The following is an 18,948-nucleotide window of genomic DNA, read 5'->3' as shown; positions in this document are numbered from 1 at the left end:
AGACAGAAAGTTAACAAGGATATCCAGGACTTGAACTCAGCTCTGCACCAAGTGGACCTAATAGACATCTACAGAACTCTCCACCTCAAATCAACAGAATATATATTCTTCTCAGCACCACATCACACTTATTCCAAAATTGACCACATAGTTGGAAGTAAAGTACTCCTCAGCAGATGTAAAAGAACAAACATTATAACAAACTGTTTCTCAGACCACAGTGCAATCAAATTAGAACTCAGGATTAAGAAACTCACTCAAAACCGCTCAACTTCATGGAAACTGAACAACCTGCTCCTGAATGACTACTGTGTACCTAATGAAATGAAAGCAGAAATAAAGATGTTCTTTGAAACCAGTGAGAACAAAGACACAACATACCAGAATCTCTGGGATACATTTAAAGCAGTGTGTAGAGGGACATTTATAGCACTAAATGCCCACAAGAGAAAGCAGGAAAGATCTAAAATTGACACCCTAACATCACAATTAAAACAACTACAGAAGCAAGAGCAAACATTCAAAAGCTAGCAGAAGGCAAGAAATAACTAAGATCAGAGCAGAACTGAAGGAGATAGAGACACAAAAAAAACCTCCAAAAACTCAATGAATCCAGGAGTTGGTTTTTTGAAAAGGTCAACAAAATTGATAGACCGCTAGCAAGATTAATAAAGAAGAAAAGAGAGAATAATCAAATAGATGCAATAACAAATGATAAAGGAGATATTACCACCGATCCCACAGACATCCAAACTACCATCAGAGAATACTGTAAAAACCTGTATGCATATAAACTAGAAAATCTAGAAGAAATGGATAAATTCCTGAACACATATACCCTCCCAAGACTAAGCCAGGAAGAAGTTGAATCCCTGATTAGACCAATAACAGGTTCTGAAATTGAAGCAACAATTAATGGCCTACCAACCAAAAAAAGTCTAGGACCAGACAGATTCACAGTCAAATTCTACCAGAGGCACAAAGAGGAGCTGGTACCATTCCTTCTGAAACTATTCCAATCAATAGAAAAAGAGGGAGTCCTCCCTAATGCATTTTATGAGGCCAGCATCATCCTGATACCAAAGCCTGGCAGAGATGCAACAACAAAAAAAGAATTTTTGACTAATATCCCTGATGAACATCGATGGAAAAATCCTCAATAAAATACTGGCAAACTGAATCCAGCAGCACATCAAGAAGCTTATCCACCAAGATCAAGTTAGCTTCATCCCTGGGATGCAAGGCTGGTTCAACATATGCAAATCAATAAATGTAATACATCATATAAACAGAACCAAAGACAAAAACCACATGATTCTCTCAATAGATGCAGAAAATGCCTTTGACAATATTCAACAGCACTTCATGCTAAAAACTCTCAATAAACTAGGTATTGATGGGACATATCTCAAAATAATAAGAGCTATTTATGACAAACCCACAGCCAATATCATAATGGCAAAAACTGGAAGCATTCCCTTTGAAAACTGGCACAAGACAGAGATGTCCTCTCTCACCACTCCTATTCAACATAGTGTTGGAAGTCCTGGCTAGGGCAATCAGGCAGGAGAAAGAAATAAAGGATATTCAGTTAGGAAAGAAGAATCAAATTGTCCGTGTTTGCAGATGACATGATTGTATGTTTAGAAAACCCCATCATCTCAGACCAAAATCTCCTTAAACTGATAAGCATCTTCAGTCAAGTCTCAGGATACAAAAATCAATGTGCAAAAATCAAAAGCACTTCTATACACCAAAAACAGACAAACAGAGAGCCAAATCATGAGTGAACTCCTATTCACAATTGCTTTAAAGAGAATAAAATACCTAGAATCCAACTTACAAGGGATCTGAAAGACCTCTTCAAGGAGAACTACAAACCACTGCTCAATGAAATAAAAATAAAATAAAAGAATAAAATAAAATAAGAATTAAAAAAAGAATAAAGTAAAATAAAATGTAAGAAAAAATAAAATAAAATAAATGAAATAAAAGAGGACACAAACAAAAGAACATTCCATGCTCATGGATAGGAAGAATCAATATCGTGAAAATGGCCATACAGCCCAAGGTAATTTATAGATTCAATGCCATCCCCATTAAGCTACCAATGACTTTCTTCACAGAATTGGAAAAAACTACTTTAAAGTTCATATGGCACCAAAAATAAGAGCCTACAATGCCAAGACAATCCTAAGCCAAAAGAACAAACCTGGAGGCATCACAGTACCTGACTTCAAACTATACTACAAGGCTACAGTAACTAAAACAGCATGGTACTGGTACCAAAACAGAGATATAGACCAATGGAACAGAACAGAGCCCTCAGAAATAATACCACATATCTACAACTATCTGATCTTTGACAAACCTGACAAAAACAAGAAATGGGGAAAGGATTCTCTATTTAATAAATGGTGCTGGGAAAATTGGCTAGCCATATGTAGAAAGATAAAACTGGATCCTTTCCTTACACCTTATACAAAAATTAATTCAACATGGATTAAAGACTTAAATGTTAGGCCTAAAACCATAAAAAACCTAGAAGAAAACCTAGGCAATACCATTCAGGACATAGGCATGGGCAAGGACTTCATAACTAAAATACAAAAAGCAATGACAACAAAAGCCAAAACTGACAAACTAAAGAGCTTCTGCACAGCAAAAGAAACTACCATCAGAGTGAACAGGCAACTTACAGAATGGGAGAAAATTTTTACAATCTACCAATCTCACAAAGGGCTAATATCTGGAATCTACAAAGAACTTAAATAAATTTACAAGAAAAAATCAAACAACCCCATCAAAAAGTGGGCAAAGGACAAGAACAGACACTTCTCAAAAGAAGACATTTATGCAGCCAACAGACACATGAAAAAATGCTCATCATCACTGGCCATCAGAGAAATGCAAATCTAAACCACAATGAGATACCATGTCACACCAGTTAGAACGGCGATCACTAAAAAGTCAGGAAACAACAGGTGCTGGAGAGGATGTGGAGAAATAGGAACACCTTTACACTGTTGGTGGGACTGTAAATTAGTTCAACCATTGTGGAAGACAGTGTGGCGATTCCTCAAAGATCTAGACCTAAAAATACCATTTGTCTCAACCATCCCTTTGCTGGGTATATATCCAAAGGATTATAAATCATGTTGCTATAAAGACACATGCACAAGTATGTTTATTGCGGCACTATTCACAATAGCAAAGACTTGGAACCAACCCAAATGTCCATCAATGATAAACTGGATTAAGTAAATGTGGCATATATACACCATGGAATACTATGCAGCCATAAAAAAGGATGAGTTCACGTCCTTTGTAGGGACATGGATGAAGCTGGAAACTATCATTCTAAGCAAACTATCGCAAAGACAGAAAACCAAACACCACGTGTTCACACTCACAGGTGGGAAGTGAACAATGAGAATACTAGGACACAGGGTGGTGAACATCACACACCGGGGCCTGTTGTGGGGTGGGGGGAGGGGGGAGGGATAGCATGAGGAGATATACCTAATGTAAATTATGAGTTAATGGGTGCAGCACACCGACATGGCACATGTGTGCATATGTAACAAACCTGCATGTTGTGCATATGTACCCTAGAACTTAAAGTATAATTTAAAAAAAGGAAGAATGACTGAAAAGTATGAACTAAATGCCAATTTAATAAATTCAAAGAAGAGCAACAGAATAAACCTGAAATAAGAAGAAAGGAAAAAGTAAAGATAAAAGTAGAAATTTATAAAATGGAAAACAAAATGACAAGAGAGACTCAATGAAGTCCAAGAGATAAAAAGTAATAAAATTGACACATCCATGGAATGATTAACCAAAAAATAAAATAAGCAATATTAATTAAATTAGCAATTTAATTAATTAAATAATTCAATTAATAATTCAAATAATTCAATTAATAAAATAAGCAATATTAGATACAAGTAAGCAATATTAGATACTTTAAAAATGAAAGGGTTTGGATATTATTCCAACCAACTTTAACTGAATAAATTGAATTCAGTTATAATAACTGAATAAATCAGCAAATTCTTAAAAAATATAGCTTACCAAACTGACTCTAGAAGAAACCGAAGGAGTCTCAGTTTCAGGATGTAGGAGATCACAAAAGGCCACCTACTCACCCACTGCAACAATGAGAACAAAATCCGAAAAATTGCAAAACTCATATTTTTAAGTAATCACAAAGTCATCAATAGACCAGATGACAAGGACAGGGTGAACTAAAATTCCAGAGAGGAAAAGATTCCTGTCTAGGTAAGCTTTGGGGTCATTTGTTGATTTGGGGTTGGGTTTAAGGATTAGACTTGGCCTACTGGGAGGAGGAGAAACCAGTGGGGATTTTGGTAGTCACAGAGGCGGGTGTAATGAAGTGCAATTAGAGGTGTTCCAAAATCTTTACTATAATGGATATACAAAGTAAAATTACAACAAGATAATATTACATGCCTACCAGAATGGCTAAAATTAAAGACTAGTAACGCGAAATGTTGGTGAAGATGTGGAGTCAATGGAGCTCTCATACATTGCCTGTTGGAATGTACATTATTTCAGCCACTTTAAGAAGCTATCAGTTTTTGTGAAGTTAAATATATACCTACCCTTTGGATCTGCAATTCTCATGAAAACGATTAAAATACTGATACAGGCAACAACATGAAAGAATCTCACATCATACTGTGTGAAATAAGCCAGTTACAACAGAAAACATATTGTAGAATTCTACTTATATAGTTTAAGAATAGGCAAAAGTAATCTGTCATAGAAGTCAGAATGATGTTGGGGGTATTTTCTGGGAAGGAACACAAGGAAAACTTCTGGGGTGATGGAAATATTTTATATCTTGATATGGGTAGTGGTTGCACAGGTAAGTACATATAAAAATTTCATAGAGGCTTACCCTGAAGTTCGTTCATTGTATATAAGTTATACTGTATTTAAAAAGCCAATAATGCCTCCAAAATACATTAGAAAATAAATAAACGGATGAATAAAATAAAAGAGACACTTGCATAAAAAAGATGATGGTGTGTTATGAACCAAGGATAATTGTGAATTCAATGGTATGTGAGGTCCTAAAGTTTTGCGAGATGTTTATTATTGCAGCCTCAGATTATGAACTTTTGACTTCTGTATCCCACTCGGTGTTGATTCATACTGGTTTTAGAGTTGTCTAAAAGCTGACTACACCCTTGTCTAGTGACTGTTCTATCTAAGTCACTTTCTTGTATCCATTTGCTGAGTCACGTCTACTCCACCCTATGAAAGTATGCTCCCTTTTGTTACACCCACACTATTTAACATAAAGCAGGGGTCCCTGATTATTTTGCTGCTAGTGTGTCCTGGCTCCTGAGGCCTCATATCCACGACTCTCATCCCTCATCTTGCCCCATCCCACCAGTACCCTTTTCCTGGGGTCTCCCTGACTTCCTTCATCAACTTGAACCTTTCACAGTTTTACAGACACAGTCACAGTCCTTACTCTCTGGGTGATATGTCATAAACTAGATTATGAGAACGAGTGGTGAATTAAATGGATTATTTGATTTATGCAAGAACTGCATACCATTATACGTAAAAACATAAAGTCAGGTTCTCATATAAGAACGTGGGAGATGGAGAACTGGGCCTGAACATTTGGTTGGGAAAGTAAGCAAATAATAAAGAAGTGACTTTTGACTGTTTTCTCTACTAGAGAGATTATGAATATTTCAAATGTCATTGAACAGGTTACACTTTCACGCTTCTTCCCCTAAAGCTTTTGTCAGATTATTGATAGCTGTGCCTTTCAATAGTTATTTTTTAAAAATTGTTGATGATGTCACTCTTGGAGAAAATAATATGCCACCATTCATAGGTATTTATGCTACTGTTCATAGATATTTTACATATTTATGATTTCTTTATATCCTCTCTTATTCCAAAATGTTTTTTAGGTGAAATATTTACAAAGTAATACAGGATCACACATATATTAAAACCGTTAGGTAAAGAAATCATGGGGAAGGCTAAATAATGGTAGGGGAAAAAAAGGTGAAATCATGGTGTAAAATTAGTGCCTAAAATTACTGGTTTTTATACCATATACTTTAAAAACTAACCTGAAAATTTGGTTCTGAGAATCTTAGCAGGAAACACTATTTGTTACCAATTGAACCCACATACATTTTTTTTTAACTCTGGTTGGTGTTAAACTGTAGGGTTTGTTAACTTTTCTAAAGGGAGCTGAAGGTCAGGCCTTCATTCAGAAATGTGATCCCCCAACCCTCTTGCATTATCTTAGTGTTTCCTTCGGGGAGAAATTAGACATAAGCCTAGTATTTTTGCCAGGCACATAAAGCTGCCATAATTCCAAAGACTTCTCATAGTAGTCTATCTGTCTGTCTGTCTTCCTATGTATGTCATCCAACAACAGTATTTGAGAAACTCTCAGAGAGCTTTGTTTTCTGGAAGCTACTTATTTCTTAGAGTAGATGGTAGAAGGTATATTTGATTAAAGTACTTTTAGGTTTTCATTACCTGTTCTTTCTCTATTTTTCCTTTTTCTTTTTTTTTTTTTTTGGAGACACGGTCTCAATGTTGCCTATGCTGGAGTGCAGTGGTGCAATTATAGCTCACTGTAACCTTAAATTCTCGGGCTCAAGCAATCCTGCCTCAGCCTCCAAAGCAGCTAGGACTACAGCTGCGTGCCACCACATCCAGCTATTTTTTTTTTTTTTTGGTAGGAATCTTGCTAGGTAGGGTTTTGCTATGTTGCCCAAGCTAATTTTGAATTCCTGGCCTCAAACAATTCTCAAAGTGCTCAAATTACAGGCTACCACACCTGGCCTGTTTGTTCTTTCTGAAGATGCTGTTATGCCTTGGGAGATTTCATCAATAAAAGAGTCTGTAGTTTTCAACTGCATCTTTAATTAAATGTTATGACTAATTTTTCAACTAATACAAAACATGCTCCTGTCAGAGCAACAAATAGTCTAGAATTTCAAGGCTTAGAATACTATTTTTTGTTTCGAGGTATATTTAAATCTTCTAATTGAAAAGTATATTTCTTTCTATTCAATAAAATGCTGCTATAGATAGTAAGAACAATATTAATAATAGATATTGTACTTAGATAGTCTTGCAAATTTCTTTTACATATATGTGGGGAAAACCATCTCTTTTGGTGCTGAAAATGTCTGATGTGTTTGTTTTCTTCCTCCTATGATGCTAGAGAAAAGTATTTTCCTCATTCTGGTTTTAACGGAAGTCTATGTGTTCTCTGCTTCTATCTCATAGCAAGCTCTAATTGGCTCAGAAACAACAGGGCATGCTTAACAACTGGGAGGTTGGGGGAAGGAAGAATGTAGGTTTGGTTTCAGTTTCATTTCTCAGATCTGAAATTATGGCGTGGCCTTTTCTATCTGAAATGCTTTTTTATAAGCTGTGGCTCTATACCACCTTCTGGTCTGCTTGGTTAAAATCTGAAGGCTTAACAATTTTTCCTCACTTGAGAGTTTTAAGGGCTGCAAAAAGCCTCGTTGTTTTGTTACAGACAAACTGTGGGATATTCTGGCTTAATTGATCCTTTGGGAATATGAGTTTACGTTGCAGTCCCAGCCTTGTGGAGCGCCGGGTTGGAGATACTCTAGGTCAGTATTTCACTGGCCTTTAAGGGTGGAGTTATGGTCCATTTCTGTTTTCCTAAAGTGTAAAGAATGTCTTTCAGGGATGGGACTTCTTTGAGCACCCCCAATAAATGCTAAATGCCTCTGGCTTAGTTCTGCAGAGCAGACCAGGGCTGCAGCAGACCTGATGGTCACATTGTAGAGATTTATCTTTTCTAAGGTCAGTGTCAGGGCCAGGTAGAAAACTGCCTGGGTGAAAGCAACAAAAATAGCTGATATTTTAAAAACTAACAGCAAGTACTAATATTTATTGTATATGCTCAATTAGCTTTTGGTTTCCACATCCCATAATTGATTCACACTGGTTTGAGATGAAAACATTTAAAAACATTTATTTTAAAATATTTATTGGGCACTTACCATGTACCAGGCATTGTTCTAAGTGTTTCACATTAGCTTAATTACTCTTCACAACAATCTCCTGAGGTAGAGATTATTTTATCTCAATTTTAAAGGTGAAGAAACTGAGGCATAGAGATATTAAATAATATCTGAATAATATCTAAAGTTTGCACAACTAATACATGGCAGAGATTTGAACCCAGGTTTCAGGCCAGTGTGCTTAAATCCTGAGGTTTAGGAAGAAAGAAAGTGGCTGTGAAGGACAGCCTAGATATAGTCATTATACTCATAACCCTCAGGAGCCCTCCTCGTAAGGGGACCCTGGGCCTGAGCTCTGAAACCTGGGTTCCACTTTGCATGGGGACCAGTGTGATGGTTAATTTAATGTGTCAACTTGACTGGGCCACAAAGTGCCTAGATATTTGGTCAAACATTATTCTCCTGTTTCTGTGAGGGTGAGGAGGCAGGACTAGCTTGCAGCTTCCACTGGGACAGACAGGACAGCATGTGGAGACTCACATTGTGAGGTTTTGCTTCAAGAATTACTGCAGCAACATACCAGGAAAGCCAAGAGAATCCACAGACCCTGTGAAGAAACTGTATCACAACCGCGGATTCCCTGAGATGCAAAAAAAAAAAAAAAAAAAAAAAGCCATGAGTCTGCTTGCTTTCTCAGTGGGGAGGCTGATAGTCGGGGGCAAGTTCTCAGCCCTGGTCACTGGCTGCCTGGAAATAGACTCGGTGTTGTTGGCAGGGGCACAGTGGGAGTGAGACTGGCCTTTAGAACTGCAAGTTGTATGGAAGCGGGGTGAGGCCTGTGACTGCTGGCTTTTCCCCACTTCCCTGGTGTCCTGTGTCACTCAGTGGAGACAGCCATAATCCTCCTGGGAACCACACCCCCGCCCTCACAGCAACTGCAGCAAGCCCCACCCAATAAGAGTCTGAGCTCAAACACACCTGTCTCTGCCCCAACCTGGTGGTCTTTCTTTACCTGCTCTGGTTGCCAAAGACAAAGAACATAATCTCTTGGGAGCTCTATGGCTCTGCCCACTGCCTCAGAAACATGAATATATAACTAGATGACCCTAGGTCAAGTTTGCTTCCTTCCTATAGTACCACAGCTAATGCACTCTTGAAAATGCCACCTTCTGGCTGGAGGCCAACCAACACATAACCAGTGCACTTAACAAAAATACAACCAAGGACCCTTACAGAGTCCACTTCACTCCCCTGCTACCTCCACTGGAGCAGGTGTTGGTATCCACAGCCGAAAGACCTGAAGATGTATTATATCACAGGACTCTTTGCTGACACTTCCCAGTACCAGTCAGGAGTCCAGTAGCTCTGCTGGATGACTAGGCCCAGAAGAGAAAAAATCATCACTGCAGTTTGGCTCTCAGGAAGCCCCATCCCTAGAGGAAGTGGGAGAACACCACATCAAGAGAGCACCTTGTGGGACAAAAGAATCTGAATAGTAGCCCTTGAGTCCCAGATCTTCCCTCTGACACAGTCACCCAAATGAGAAGGAACCAGAAAAACAATTCTGGTAATATGACAAAACAAGGTTCTTCAATACCCCCAAAATACCATATCAGCTCACCAACAATAGATCCAGACCAAGACAAAATCTCTGAATTGCCAGGAAAATAATTCAGAAGGTTGATTATTAAGCTAATCAAAAAGGCACTAGAGAAAGGTGAATTCCAACTTAAAGAAACAACAAACATGATACAGGATGTGAAAGGAAAATTCCTCAGTGAAATAGATAGCATACATAAAAAACAATCACAACTTCTGAAAATGAAGGACACAATTAGAGAAATAAAATATGCACTGGAAGTGGTTGGCAAGATGGCTAAATAGGAACAGCTCCAATCTGCACCTCCCAGTGGGATCAATGCAAAAGGCAAGTGATTTCTGCATTTCCAACTGAGGTACCCAGCTCATCTCACTGGGACTGGTTAGACAGTGGGTGCAGCCCACGGAGGGTGAGCTGAAGCAGGGTGGGGCATCTCCTCACCCAGGAAGTGCAAGAGGTTGGGGAACTCCCTCCTGTAGCCAAGAGAAGTTGTGAGGGACTGTGCCACAAGGAATGGTGCATTCTGGCCCAGATACTACGCTTTTCCCATGGTCTTCACAAGCTGCAGACCAAGAGATTCCCTTGGAGGCCTATACCACACAAGCCCAGGGTTTCAAGCACAAAACTAGGTGGCCATTTGGGCAGACACCGAGCTAGCTGCAGGAGTTTTTTTTTATACCCCAGTGGTACCTAGAACACCAGCAAGACAGAACCGTTCACTCCCATGAAAAGGAGGCTGAAGCCAGGGAGCCAAGTGGTCTAACTCAGCAGATCCCACCCCCACATGCCAGGTCTGTCCTGCAGACCCTGGCCGAGCAATGGATGAAAGAGGTACTCAGACACAGATATGCAGTGTAAGAGCAGCTAGGGGTCTGCCTGGCTATAGTGGCCAAAGTGCAGCAGCCCTGAGAAGCTGGAGCTGCTTGCTTTTATTCAACGCAGGCACCATGCTGAAAACCTGGAGCAAACAACCTGTAGGTGATTAACACTTATTGTTCCCCTTTCAGAAAACGTCATATGCATGGATAATAAAAGGTCAGTTCCTGGTCAGTATAAGTAAACAAGCCTGTTTAAGAGAAATTCCCCTACACTCACTTGTACCTACTCCTTGCCCTCTGCCTCAGAATTATAGAACAGCTGCCTTCAGCTATTCTCCCCTGGAGCTTTGCAGAGCCTTCTGACCTTTCAGAAGGCCTGCTCCTTTCCCTGTCATTTCTCCCACCACTCTGACGGATCTCCTACACCCATGGAGTCCAGCAAGCTAAGATCCACTGGCTTGAAATTCTTGCTCCAAGAACAGTAGTCTGAAGTCGATCTGTGATGCTAGAGCGTGGTGGGGAGAGGGGTGTCCACCATTACTGAGGCTTGAGTAGGCTGTTTTCCCCTCATGTTGTAAACAAAGCCACCAAGAAGTTCAAATTGGATGGAGCCCACCACAGCTCGACAAAGCCACTGTAGCCACACTGCCTCTCTAGATTTCTCCTTTCTGGGCAGGGCATCTCTGAAAGAAAAATAGCAGCCCCAGTCAGGGTCTTATAGATAAAACTCCCATCTCCCTGGGACAGAGCACCTGGGGGAAAGGGTGGCTGGGGGCACAGCTTCAGCAGACTTAAGTGTTCCTGCCTGCTGTCTCTGAAGCGAGCAGCGGATCTCCCAGAACAGCACTAGAGCTCTGTTAAGGGACAGACTGCAGACTGCCTCCTCAAGTGGGTCCCTGACCCCTGTGCTTCCTGACTGGGAGACACCTTCCAGCAGTGGCTGACAGATACCTCATACAGGAGAGCTCCAGCTGGCATCTGGCAGGTGCCCCTCTGGGGCAAAGCTTCCAGAGGAAGGAACAGCCAGCAATCTTTGCTGTTCTGTAGCCTCCACTGGTGATATCCAGGCAAATATAGTCTGGAGTGGACCTTCAGCAAACTCCAGCAGACCTACAGCAGAGGGGCCTGACTGTCAGGAGGAAAACTAACAGACAGATAGGAATAGCATCAACATCAACAAAAAGGACTTCCACACAAAAACCCTATCCAAAGGTCACGAACGTCAAAGATCAAAGGTAGATAAATCCATGAAGATGGGGAGAAACCAGCACAAAAATGCTGAAAATTACAAAAACCAGAATGCCTCTTCTCTGCCAAAGGATCACAAGTCCTTAACAGCAAGGGAAGAAAATGGGAGGGAGAATGAGTTTGATGAATTGACAGAAGTAGGTTTCAGAAGGTGGGTAATAACAAACTCCTCTGAGCTAAAGGGGCATGTTCTAATCCAATGCAAGGGAGCTAAGAACCTTGAAAAAAGGTTAGAGGAATTGCTAACTAGAATAATCAGAGTAGAGAAGAACACAAGTGACCTGATGGAGCTGAAAAAGACACCATGAGAACTTTGTGAAGCACACACAAGTATTAATAGCTGAATCAACCAAGTGGAAGAAAGGATATCAGAGATTGAAGATCAACTTAATGAAATAAAGCATGAAGACAAGATTAGACAAAAAAGAATGAAATGGAAGGAACAAAGCCTCCAAGAAATATGGGATTATGTGAAAGCACCAAACCTACATTTTATTGGTGTACCTAAAAGTAACAGGGAGAATAGAACCAAGTTGGAAAACACTCTTCAGGCTATTATCCAAACTTCCCCAAACTAGCAAGACAAGCCAACATTCAAATTCAGGAAATACAGAGAACATCACAAAGATACTCCTTGAGAAGAGCAACCCCAAGACACATACATCAAATTCACCAGGTTGAAATGAAGGAAAAAGTGTTGAAGGCAGCCAGAGAGAAAGGTCAGGTTACCCACAAAGGGAAGCCAGTCAGACTAAAAGCAGAACTCTCTGCAGGATCCCTATAAGCCAGAAAAGAGTAGGGGCCAATATTTAACATTCTTAAAGAAAAGAATTTTCAACTCAGAATTTCATATCCAGCCAAACTAAGCTTCATAAGCAAAGGAGAAATACAATCCTTTACATACAAGCAAATGCTGAAAGATTTTATCAACACCAGGCCTGCCTTACAAGAGCTCCTGAAGGAAGCACTAAATATGGAAAGGAAAAACCAGTACCAATCACTGCAAAAACATACCAAATTGTAAAGACCATCGACAGTAAGAAGAAACTGTATCAACTAAAAGGCAAAATAACCATCTAGCATCATAATAACAGTATCAAATTCACACATAATGATATTAGCCTTAAATGTAAATGGACTAAAAGCCCCAATTAGAAGACACAGATGGGCAAATTGGATAAAGAGTCAAGACATATAGGTGTGCTGCATTGAGGAGACCCATCTCACATGCAAAGACACACATAGGCCCAAAATAAAGGATTGGAGGAATATTTACCAAGCAAATGGAAAGAAAAAAAAAGTGGGGGTTGCAATCCCAGTCTCTGATAAAACAGACTTTAAACCAACAAACATCAAAAAAGACAAAGAAGGGCAATACATAATGGTAAAGGGATCAATGCAACAAGAAGAGCTAACTATCCTAACTATATATGCACCCAGTGGAGGAATACCTAGATTCATAAAGCAAGTTCTTAGAGACCTACAAATAGACTAAGACTCCCACACAATAATAATGGGAGACTTTAACACCACTCTCAGTATTAGACAGATCAATGAGACAGAAAATTGACAAGGATATTCAGGGCTTGAACTCAGCTCTGGGCCAAGCAGACCTAATAGACATCTACAGAACTCTCCAACCCAAATCAACAGCCATTCTTCTCAGCACCACATCACACTTATTCTAAAATTGACCACATAATTGGGAGTAAAACACTCCTCAGCAAATGCAAAAGAACGGAGATCATAACAAACACTCTCTCAGACCAGAGTGCAATTAAATTAGAACTCAAGATTAAGAAACTGACTCAAAACCACACAACTACATGGAAATTAAACAACCCGCTTCTGAATGACTACTGGGTAAATAACAAAATAGAGGCCAAAATATATAACTTCTCTGAAACCAATGAGAACAAAGACACAACACACCAGAAACTCTGAGACACAGCTAAAGCAGTGTTTAAAAGGAAATTTATAGCACTAAATGTCCACAGGGGAAAGTGGGAAAATCTAAAATTGACACCCAACATCACAATTAAAAAACTAGAGTAGCAAGAGCAACAAATTCAAGAGCTAGCAGAAGACAAGAAATAATTAAGATGAGAGCAGAACTGAAGGAGATAGAGACATAAAAACCCTTTAAAGAATCAATGAATCCAGGAGCTAGTTTTTTGAAAAGTTTAACAAAATAGACCACTAGCCAGACTAAAGAGAATAAAAGAGAGAATAACCAAATAGACACAATAAAAAAGAGATAAACGGGATACCACCACTGATCCCACAGAAATGCAAACTACCATCAGAGAATACTATAAACACCTCTACGCAAATAAACTAGAAAATCTAGAAGAAATGGATAAATTCCTGGACACATACACCCTCCCAAGACTAAACCAGGAAGAAGTTGAATCCCTGAATAGACCAATAACAATTTCTGAAATTGAGGCAGTAATTAATAGCCTACAAACCAAAAAAAAGCCCAGGACCAGACAGATTCACAGCCAAATTCTACCAGAGGTACAAAGAAGAGTAGGTACCATTCCTTCTGAAACTATTCCAATCAATAGAAAAAGAGGGACTCCTCTCTAACTCATTTTATGAGGTCAGCATCATCCTGATACCAAAACCTGGCAGAGACACTACAAAAAAAGAAAACTTCAGGCCAATATCCCTGATGAACATTGATGGGAAAATCCTCAATAAAATGCAAACCAAATCCAGCAGCACATCAAAAAGCTTATCCAGCATGATCGAGTTAGCTTCATCCCTGGGATGCAAGGCTAGTTCAATATATGCAAATAAATAAGTGTAATCCATCACATAAACAGAAGCCATGACAAAAACCTGTATCTCAATAGATACAGAAAAGGCCTTTGATAAAATTCAACACCCCTTCATGCTAAAAACTTCCAATAAGCTAGGTATTGATGGAATGTATCTCAAAATAATAAGAGCTATTTGTGACAAACCCACAGCCAATATTATACTGAATAGGCCAAAGCTGGAAGCATTTGCTTTGAAAACTGGCATAAGACAAGGATGCCCTCTCTCACCACTCCTATTCAACATAGTATTGGAAGTTCTGGCCAGGGCAATCAGGCAAGAGAAAGAAATAAAGGTATTCAGTTAGGAAAAGAGGAAGTCAAATTGTCTCTGTTTGCAGATGACATGATTGTATATTTAGACAATCCCATCATTTCAGCCCCAAATCTCCTTAAACTGGTAAGCAACTTCAGCAAAGCCTCAGTATACAAAGTCAATGTGCAAAAATCACAAGCATTCCTATACACCAATAACAGACAGAGAGCCAAATCATGAGTGAACTCCCATTCACAATTGCTACAAAAAGAATAAAATACCTGGAATACAACTTATAAGGGATGTGAAGGACCTCTTCAAGGAGAACTACAAACCACTGTTCAAGGAAATAAAAGAGGACACAAACAAATGGAAAAATATTCCATGCTCATGGATAGGATGGATAGGAAGAATCAGTATTGTGAAAATGGCCATACTGCCCAAAGTAATGTATAGATTCAATGATATCCCCATCAAGCTACCGTTGACTTTCTTCACAGAATTACTAAAAACTACATTAAATTTCATATGGAACCAAAAAAGGGCCCATATAGCCAAGAGAATCCTAAGCAAAAAGGACAAACCTGGAGGCATCACACTACCTGACTTCAAACTATACTACAGTATAGGCTATAGTAACCAAAACAGCATGGTACTGGTACCAGAACTGATATATAGACCAACGGAACAGAACAGAGGACTCAGAAATAACACCACACGTCTACAACCATCTGATCTTTGACAAACCTGACACAATCAAAAACAAGCAATGAGGAAAGGATTCCCTATGTAATAAATGGTGTTGGGAAAACTTGCTAGCCATATGCAGAAAACTGAAACTGGATCCTTTCCTTACACCTTATACAAAAATTAACTGAAGATGGATTAAAGACTTAAACATAAGACCTAAAATCATAAAATCCCTAGAAGACAACCTAGGGAATACCATTCAGGACATAGGCATGGGCAAAGATTTCATGTCTTACACACCAAAAGCAATGGCAACAAAAGCCAAAATTGACAAGTGGGATCTAATTAAACTAAAGAGTTTCTGCACAGAAAAAGAAACTGTCATCAGAGTGAACAGGCAACCTACAGAATGGGAGAAAAGTTTTGCAATCTATCCATCTGACAAAGGGCTAATATCCAGAATCTACAAGGAACTTAAACAAATTTACAAGAAAACAAAACAAAACAGCCCAGTCAAAAAGTGGGTGAAGTATATGAACAGACATTTCTCAAAAGAAGACATTTATGTGGCCAACAAACATGAATAAAAGCTCATCATCAGTGGTCATCAAAGAAATGCATATCAAAACCACAATGACATACCATCTCACACCAGTTAGAATGGCAGTCATTAAAAAGAGAGGAAACAACAGATGCTGGAGAGGATGTGGATAAATAGGAACACTTTTACACTATTGGTGGAGTGTAAATTAGTTCGACCATTGTGGAAGACAATGTGGTGATTCCTCAAGGATCCAGAACCAGAAATACAATTTGACCCCACAATCCCATTACTGGGTATATACCCAAAGGATTATAAATCATTCTACTATAAAGACACATGCACACGTACGTTTATTGCAGCATTGTTCACAATTGCAAAGACTTGGAATCAACCCAAATGCCCATCAATGATAGACTGGATTAAAAACTGTGGCACATATACACCATGGAATACTTTGGAGTCATAAAAAGGATGAGTTCATGTCCTTTGCAGGGACATGGATGAAGCTGGAAACCATCATTCTCAGCAAACTAACACAGGAACAGAAAACCAAATACCGCATATTCTCACTCATAAGTAGGAGCTGAACAACGAGAACTTATGGACACAGGGAAGGGAACACCACACATCAGGGCCTGTTGAGGTGTGGAGGGCTAGGGGAGGGATAGCATAGGAGAAATACCTAATGTAGATGACAGGTTGATGAGTGCAGCAAACCACCAGGGCATGTGTATACCTATACAACAAACCTGCACATTCTATACATGTATCCAGAACTTAAAGTATTATAAAGAAAAAAAGAAAAAATTTTAAAAATGTTGCTGATCCTTTGTTTTGTTTTTCAGAGGCAAGGAAACTTTTTCTTTTGAGCTATTGACAGCTTTTTACAAATAAGTATACTCCCATGAACAAAATTTGGAGCCTATTTGTTTCTCTCTAACTTATTTCTCCAGAATTTGGAAACTATTTGTGAGTATTCTTAATTTATGGAAATACAGTCATTTATGTAAGTGCAGTAAGAATTTGTTTTCATTTGTAACAGGACACAATTGGAGAAACTGGTTATTTTACCAAGGGTTTGACTGGAATGACATGCTTTCCTTTAAAGAATCGAACTTGCCCTATAGAACCAGTAAAAGATTTTTGGGAAAACTGGGCTTATACCTTGTCTACACAGTCCCTGTACAGGGTTCCTGAACGGTGGTAAATAAGGAATGCCACTTTATGACAGGCCCAGGGCCCCAAGTTATCTTGGGACTGCAAGGGGAGAAGAATTCACCCAACTCATAGGTATTTGATGATACAAAACATGGCTGGGTAGCTTGAGGCAGGAGAATCACTTGAATCTAGAAGGCAGAGGTTGCAGTGAGCCAAGACTGTACCATTTGACTCTAGCCTGGGTGACAGAGTGAGACTCTGTCTCAAAAAATACCCAAAAAACAAAAAACAAAGGCTGGTCTGAGATGGCTTCTATGGAATATAGTTCCATCAAAGCCAATTTAAAAAGCCTATGTGAAAAATAATTATTCTTGCTGCACTTTATACAAATAATCTGGCTAAGTACAATAAAGCAAATCAGTTCTACCATGATGTGTCTTTAGTAAAAACGGGAAACTAGAGAGAGAAAAATTATGTTTCAAAAACTATTGTTGGATTCTAGTCTTGCCTAATGTTTTTCAATTTTTATTATTTTCTACAATTTGGACTGCATTCTAATGTTTCTTGGCTAAAAGTCTTCAAAATAATGTTTTCATTTTTTTTCCCTTCTTTTTCTCTCTATTTTTCCTCATTTGGAGTCACTGAAAACTAAGCTGTGTTTTTGTAAAGCCCTGTGAACTGATGCTAGATAACTTAAACTTCAGAAGAAAATAACAGCAACCTATTTACTATTGAAAGTAAGTCACTTTCAAACCTGCCTACTGATGTATGGGCTTCAGAGTAATGTGGACTATATCGATTTACCGGGATTGTTCTTTTATTTCTTGCTGTTTTTCTCTCTCCCCCTGTTTTCTCTGCATAGGATGTGAGACTTCTCAACTTGCTAAAAATGAGCTTTCCTAATAACTTGGGACCTAACTGTCTAGGAATAAACCATATTAGCCATGAGGGGCCAGATGAAACCTGAGACCAGAGACTGGTTTTCTTCTAAAATGCTTTCTCCAAAGATTTTAAAAAAGAAAAGGGGGGAAATGTGAAAGGAAAGTAAATCTTGAAAATCTTGGGGCCCCCAAAATCACTAACCTAAAGGGAAAAGTCAAGTTGGGAACTGCTTAGGGCAAACCTGCTTTCCATTCTATTCAAAGTCATCCCTCTGCTCACTGAGGAAAATGCATATCTGATTGCCTTCTTTGGAAGGGTTAATCAGAAACTGAAAAGAATGCAATAGTTTGTCTCTTACCTACCTGTGACCTGGAAGCCCCCTCCTTTCTTGAGTTGTCCCTCCTTTCTGGATGGAACCAATGTACATCTTACATATATTGATTGATGTCTCATGTCTCCCTAAAATATATAAAACCAAGCTGTGCGCCTTGGGAAAATGTTATCAGGACTTTCTTAGGCTGTGTAACAGGTGCACATCCTCCACCTTGGCAAAATAAACTTTCTAAATTAACTGAGACCTGTCTGAGATTTTTGAGGTTCATAAACTTCTCTGCAGAGTAATGTAAGACCTTCCCCTCATTGAGGGTAGGGTGACATTCTGCATATTACATAATATCTCTTTTCAGGAAGAATGAATTTTTTTCTGGGGGTGTCAAAGGGTTTGCATCCTACTCTCTGAGTCAAGCATTCATGTTTAGGGATTGCTTCATTCAGGAGAATGAGAAAAGATCACTCTATAGCATGGATGCTGAAATGGGGGCTAAGGAGAAAGAAGCTCTCTAAGATACCTCATCGTGGGGCCAGAATTATTAACTGTAAAGATGGTTATGGTTAGCAGGAATATTTAGTAAT

At 39.1% G+C, this 18,948-nt stretch overlaps 1 protein-coding gene across 1 annotated transcript in view; it reads right to left on the bottom strand.

Annotated features, from left to right (window-relative positions):
• SAMD9 (sterile alpha motif domain containing 9) overlaps nt 1-18,948 on the bottom strand; it is a 32,250-nt gene that overhangs the window by 12,112 nt on the left and 1,190 nt on the right. The window contains 1 exon segment of the mRNA XM_023226758.2: nt 18,399-18,495. Coding sequence (XP_023082526.2) covers nt 18,399-18,495 — 97 coding nt within the window.

Source organism: Piliocolobus tephrosceles, chromosome 8 (genome assembly GCF_002776525.5).
Source record: "Piliocolobus tephrosceles isolate RC106 chromosome 8, ASM277652v3, whole genome shotgun sequence".
NCBI lineage: Eukaryota > Metazoa > Chordata > Mammalia > Primates > Cercopithecidae > Piliocolobus > Piliocolobus tephrosceles.
The sequence above is the reverse complement of the archived record's forward strand: the minus strand, read 5'-3'. Positions and strand labels throughout refer to the sequence as shown.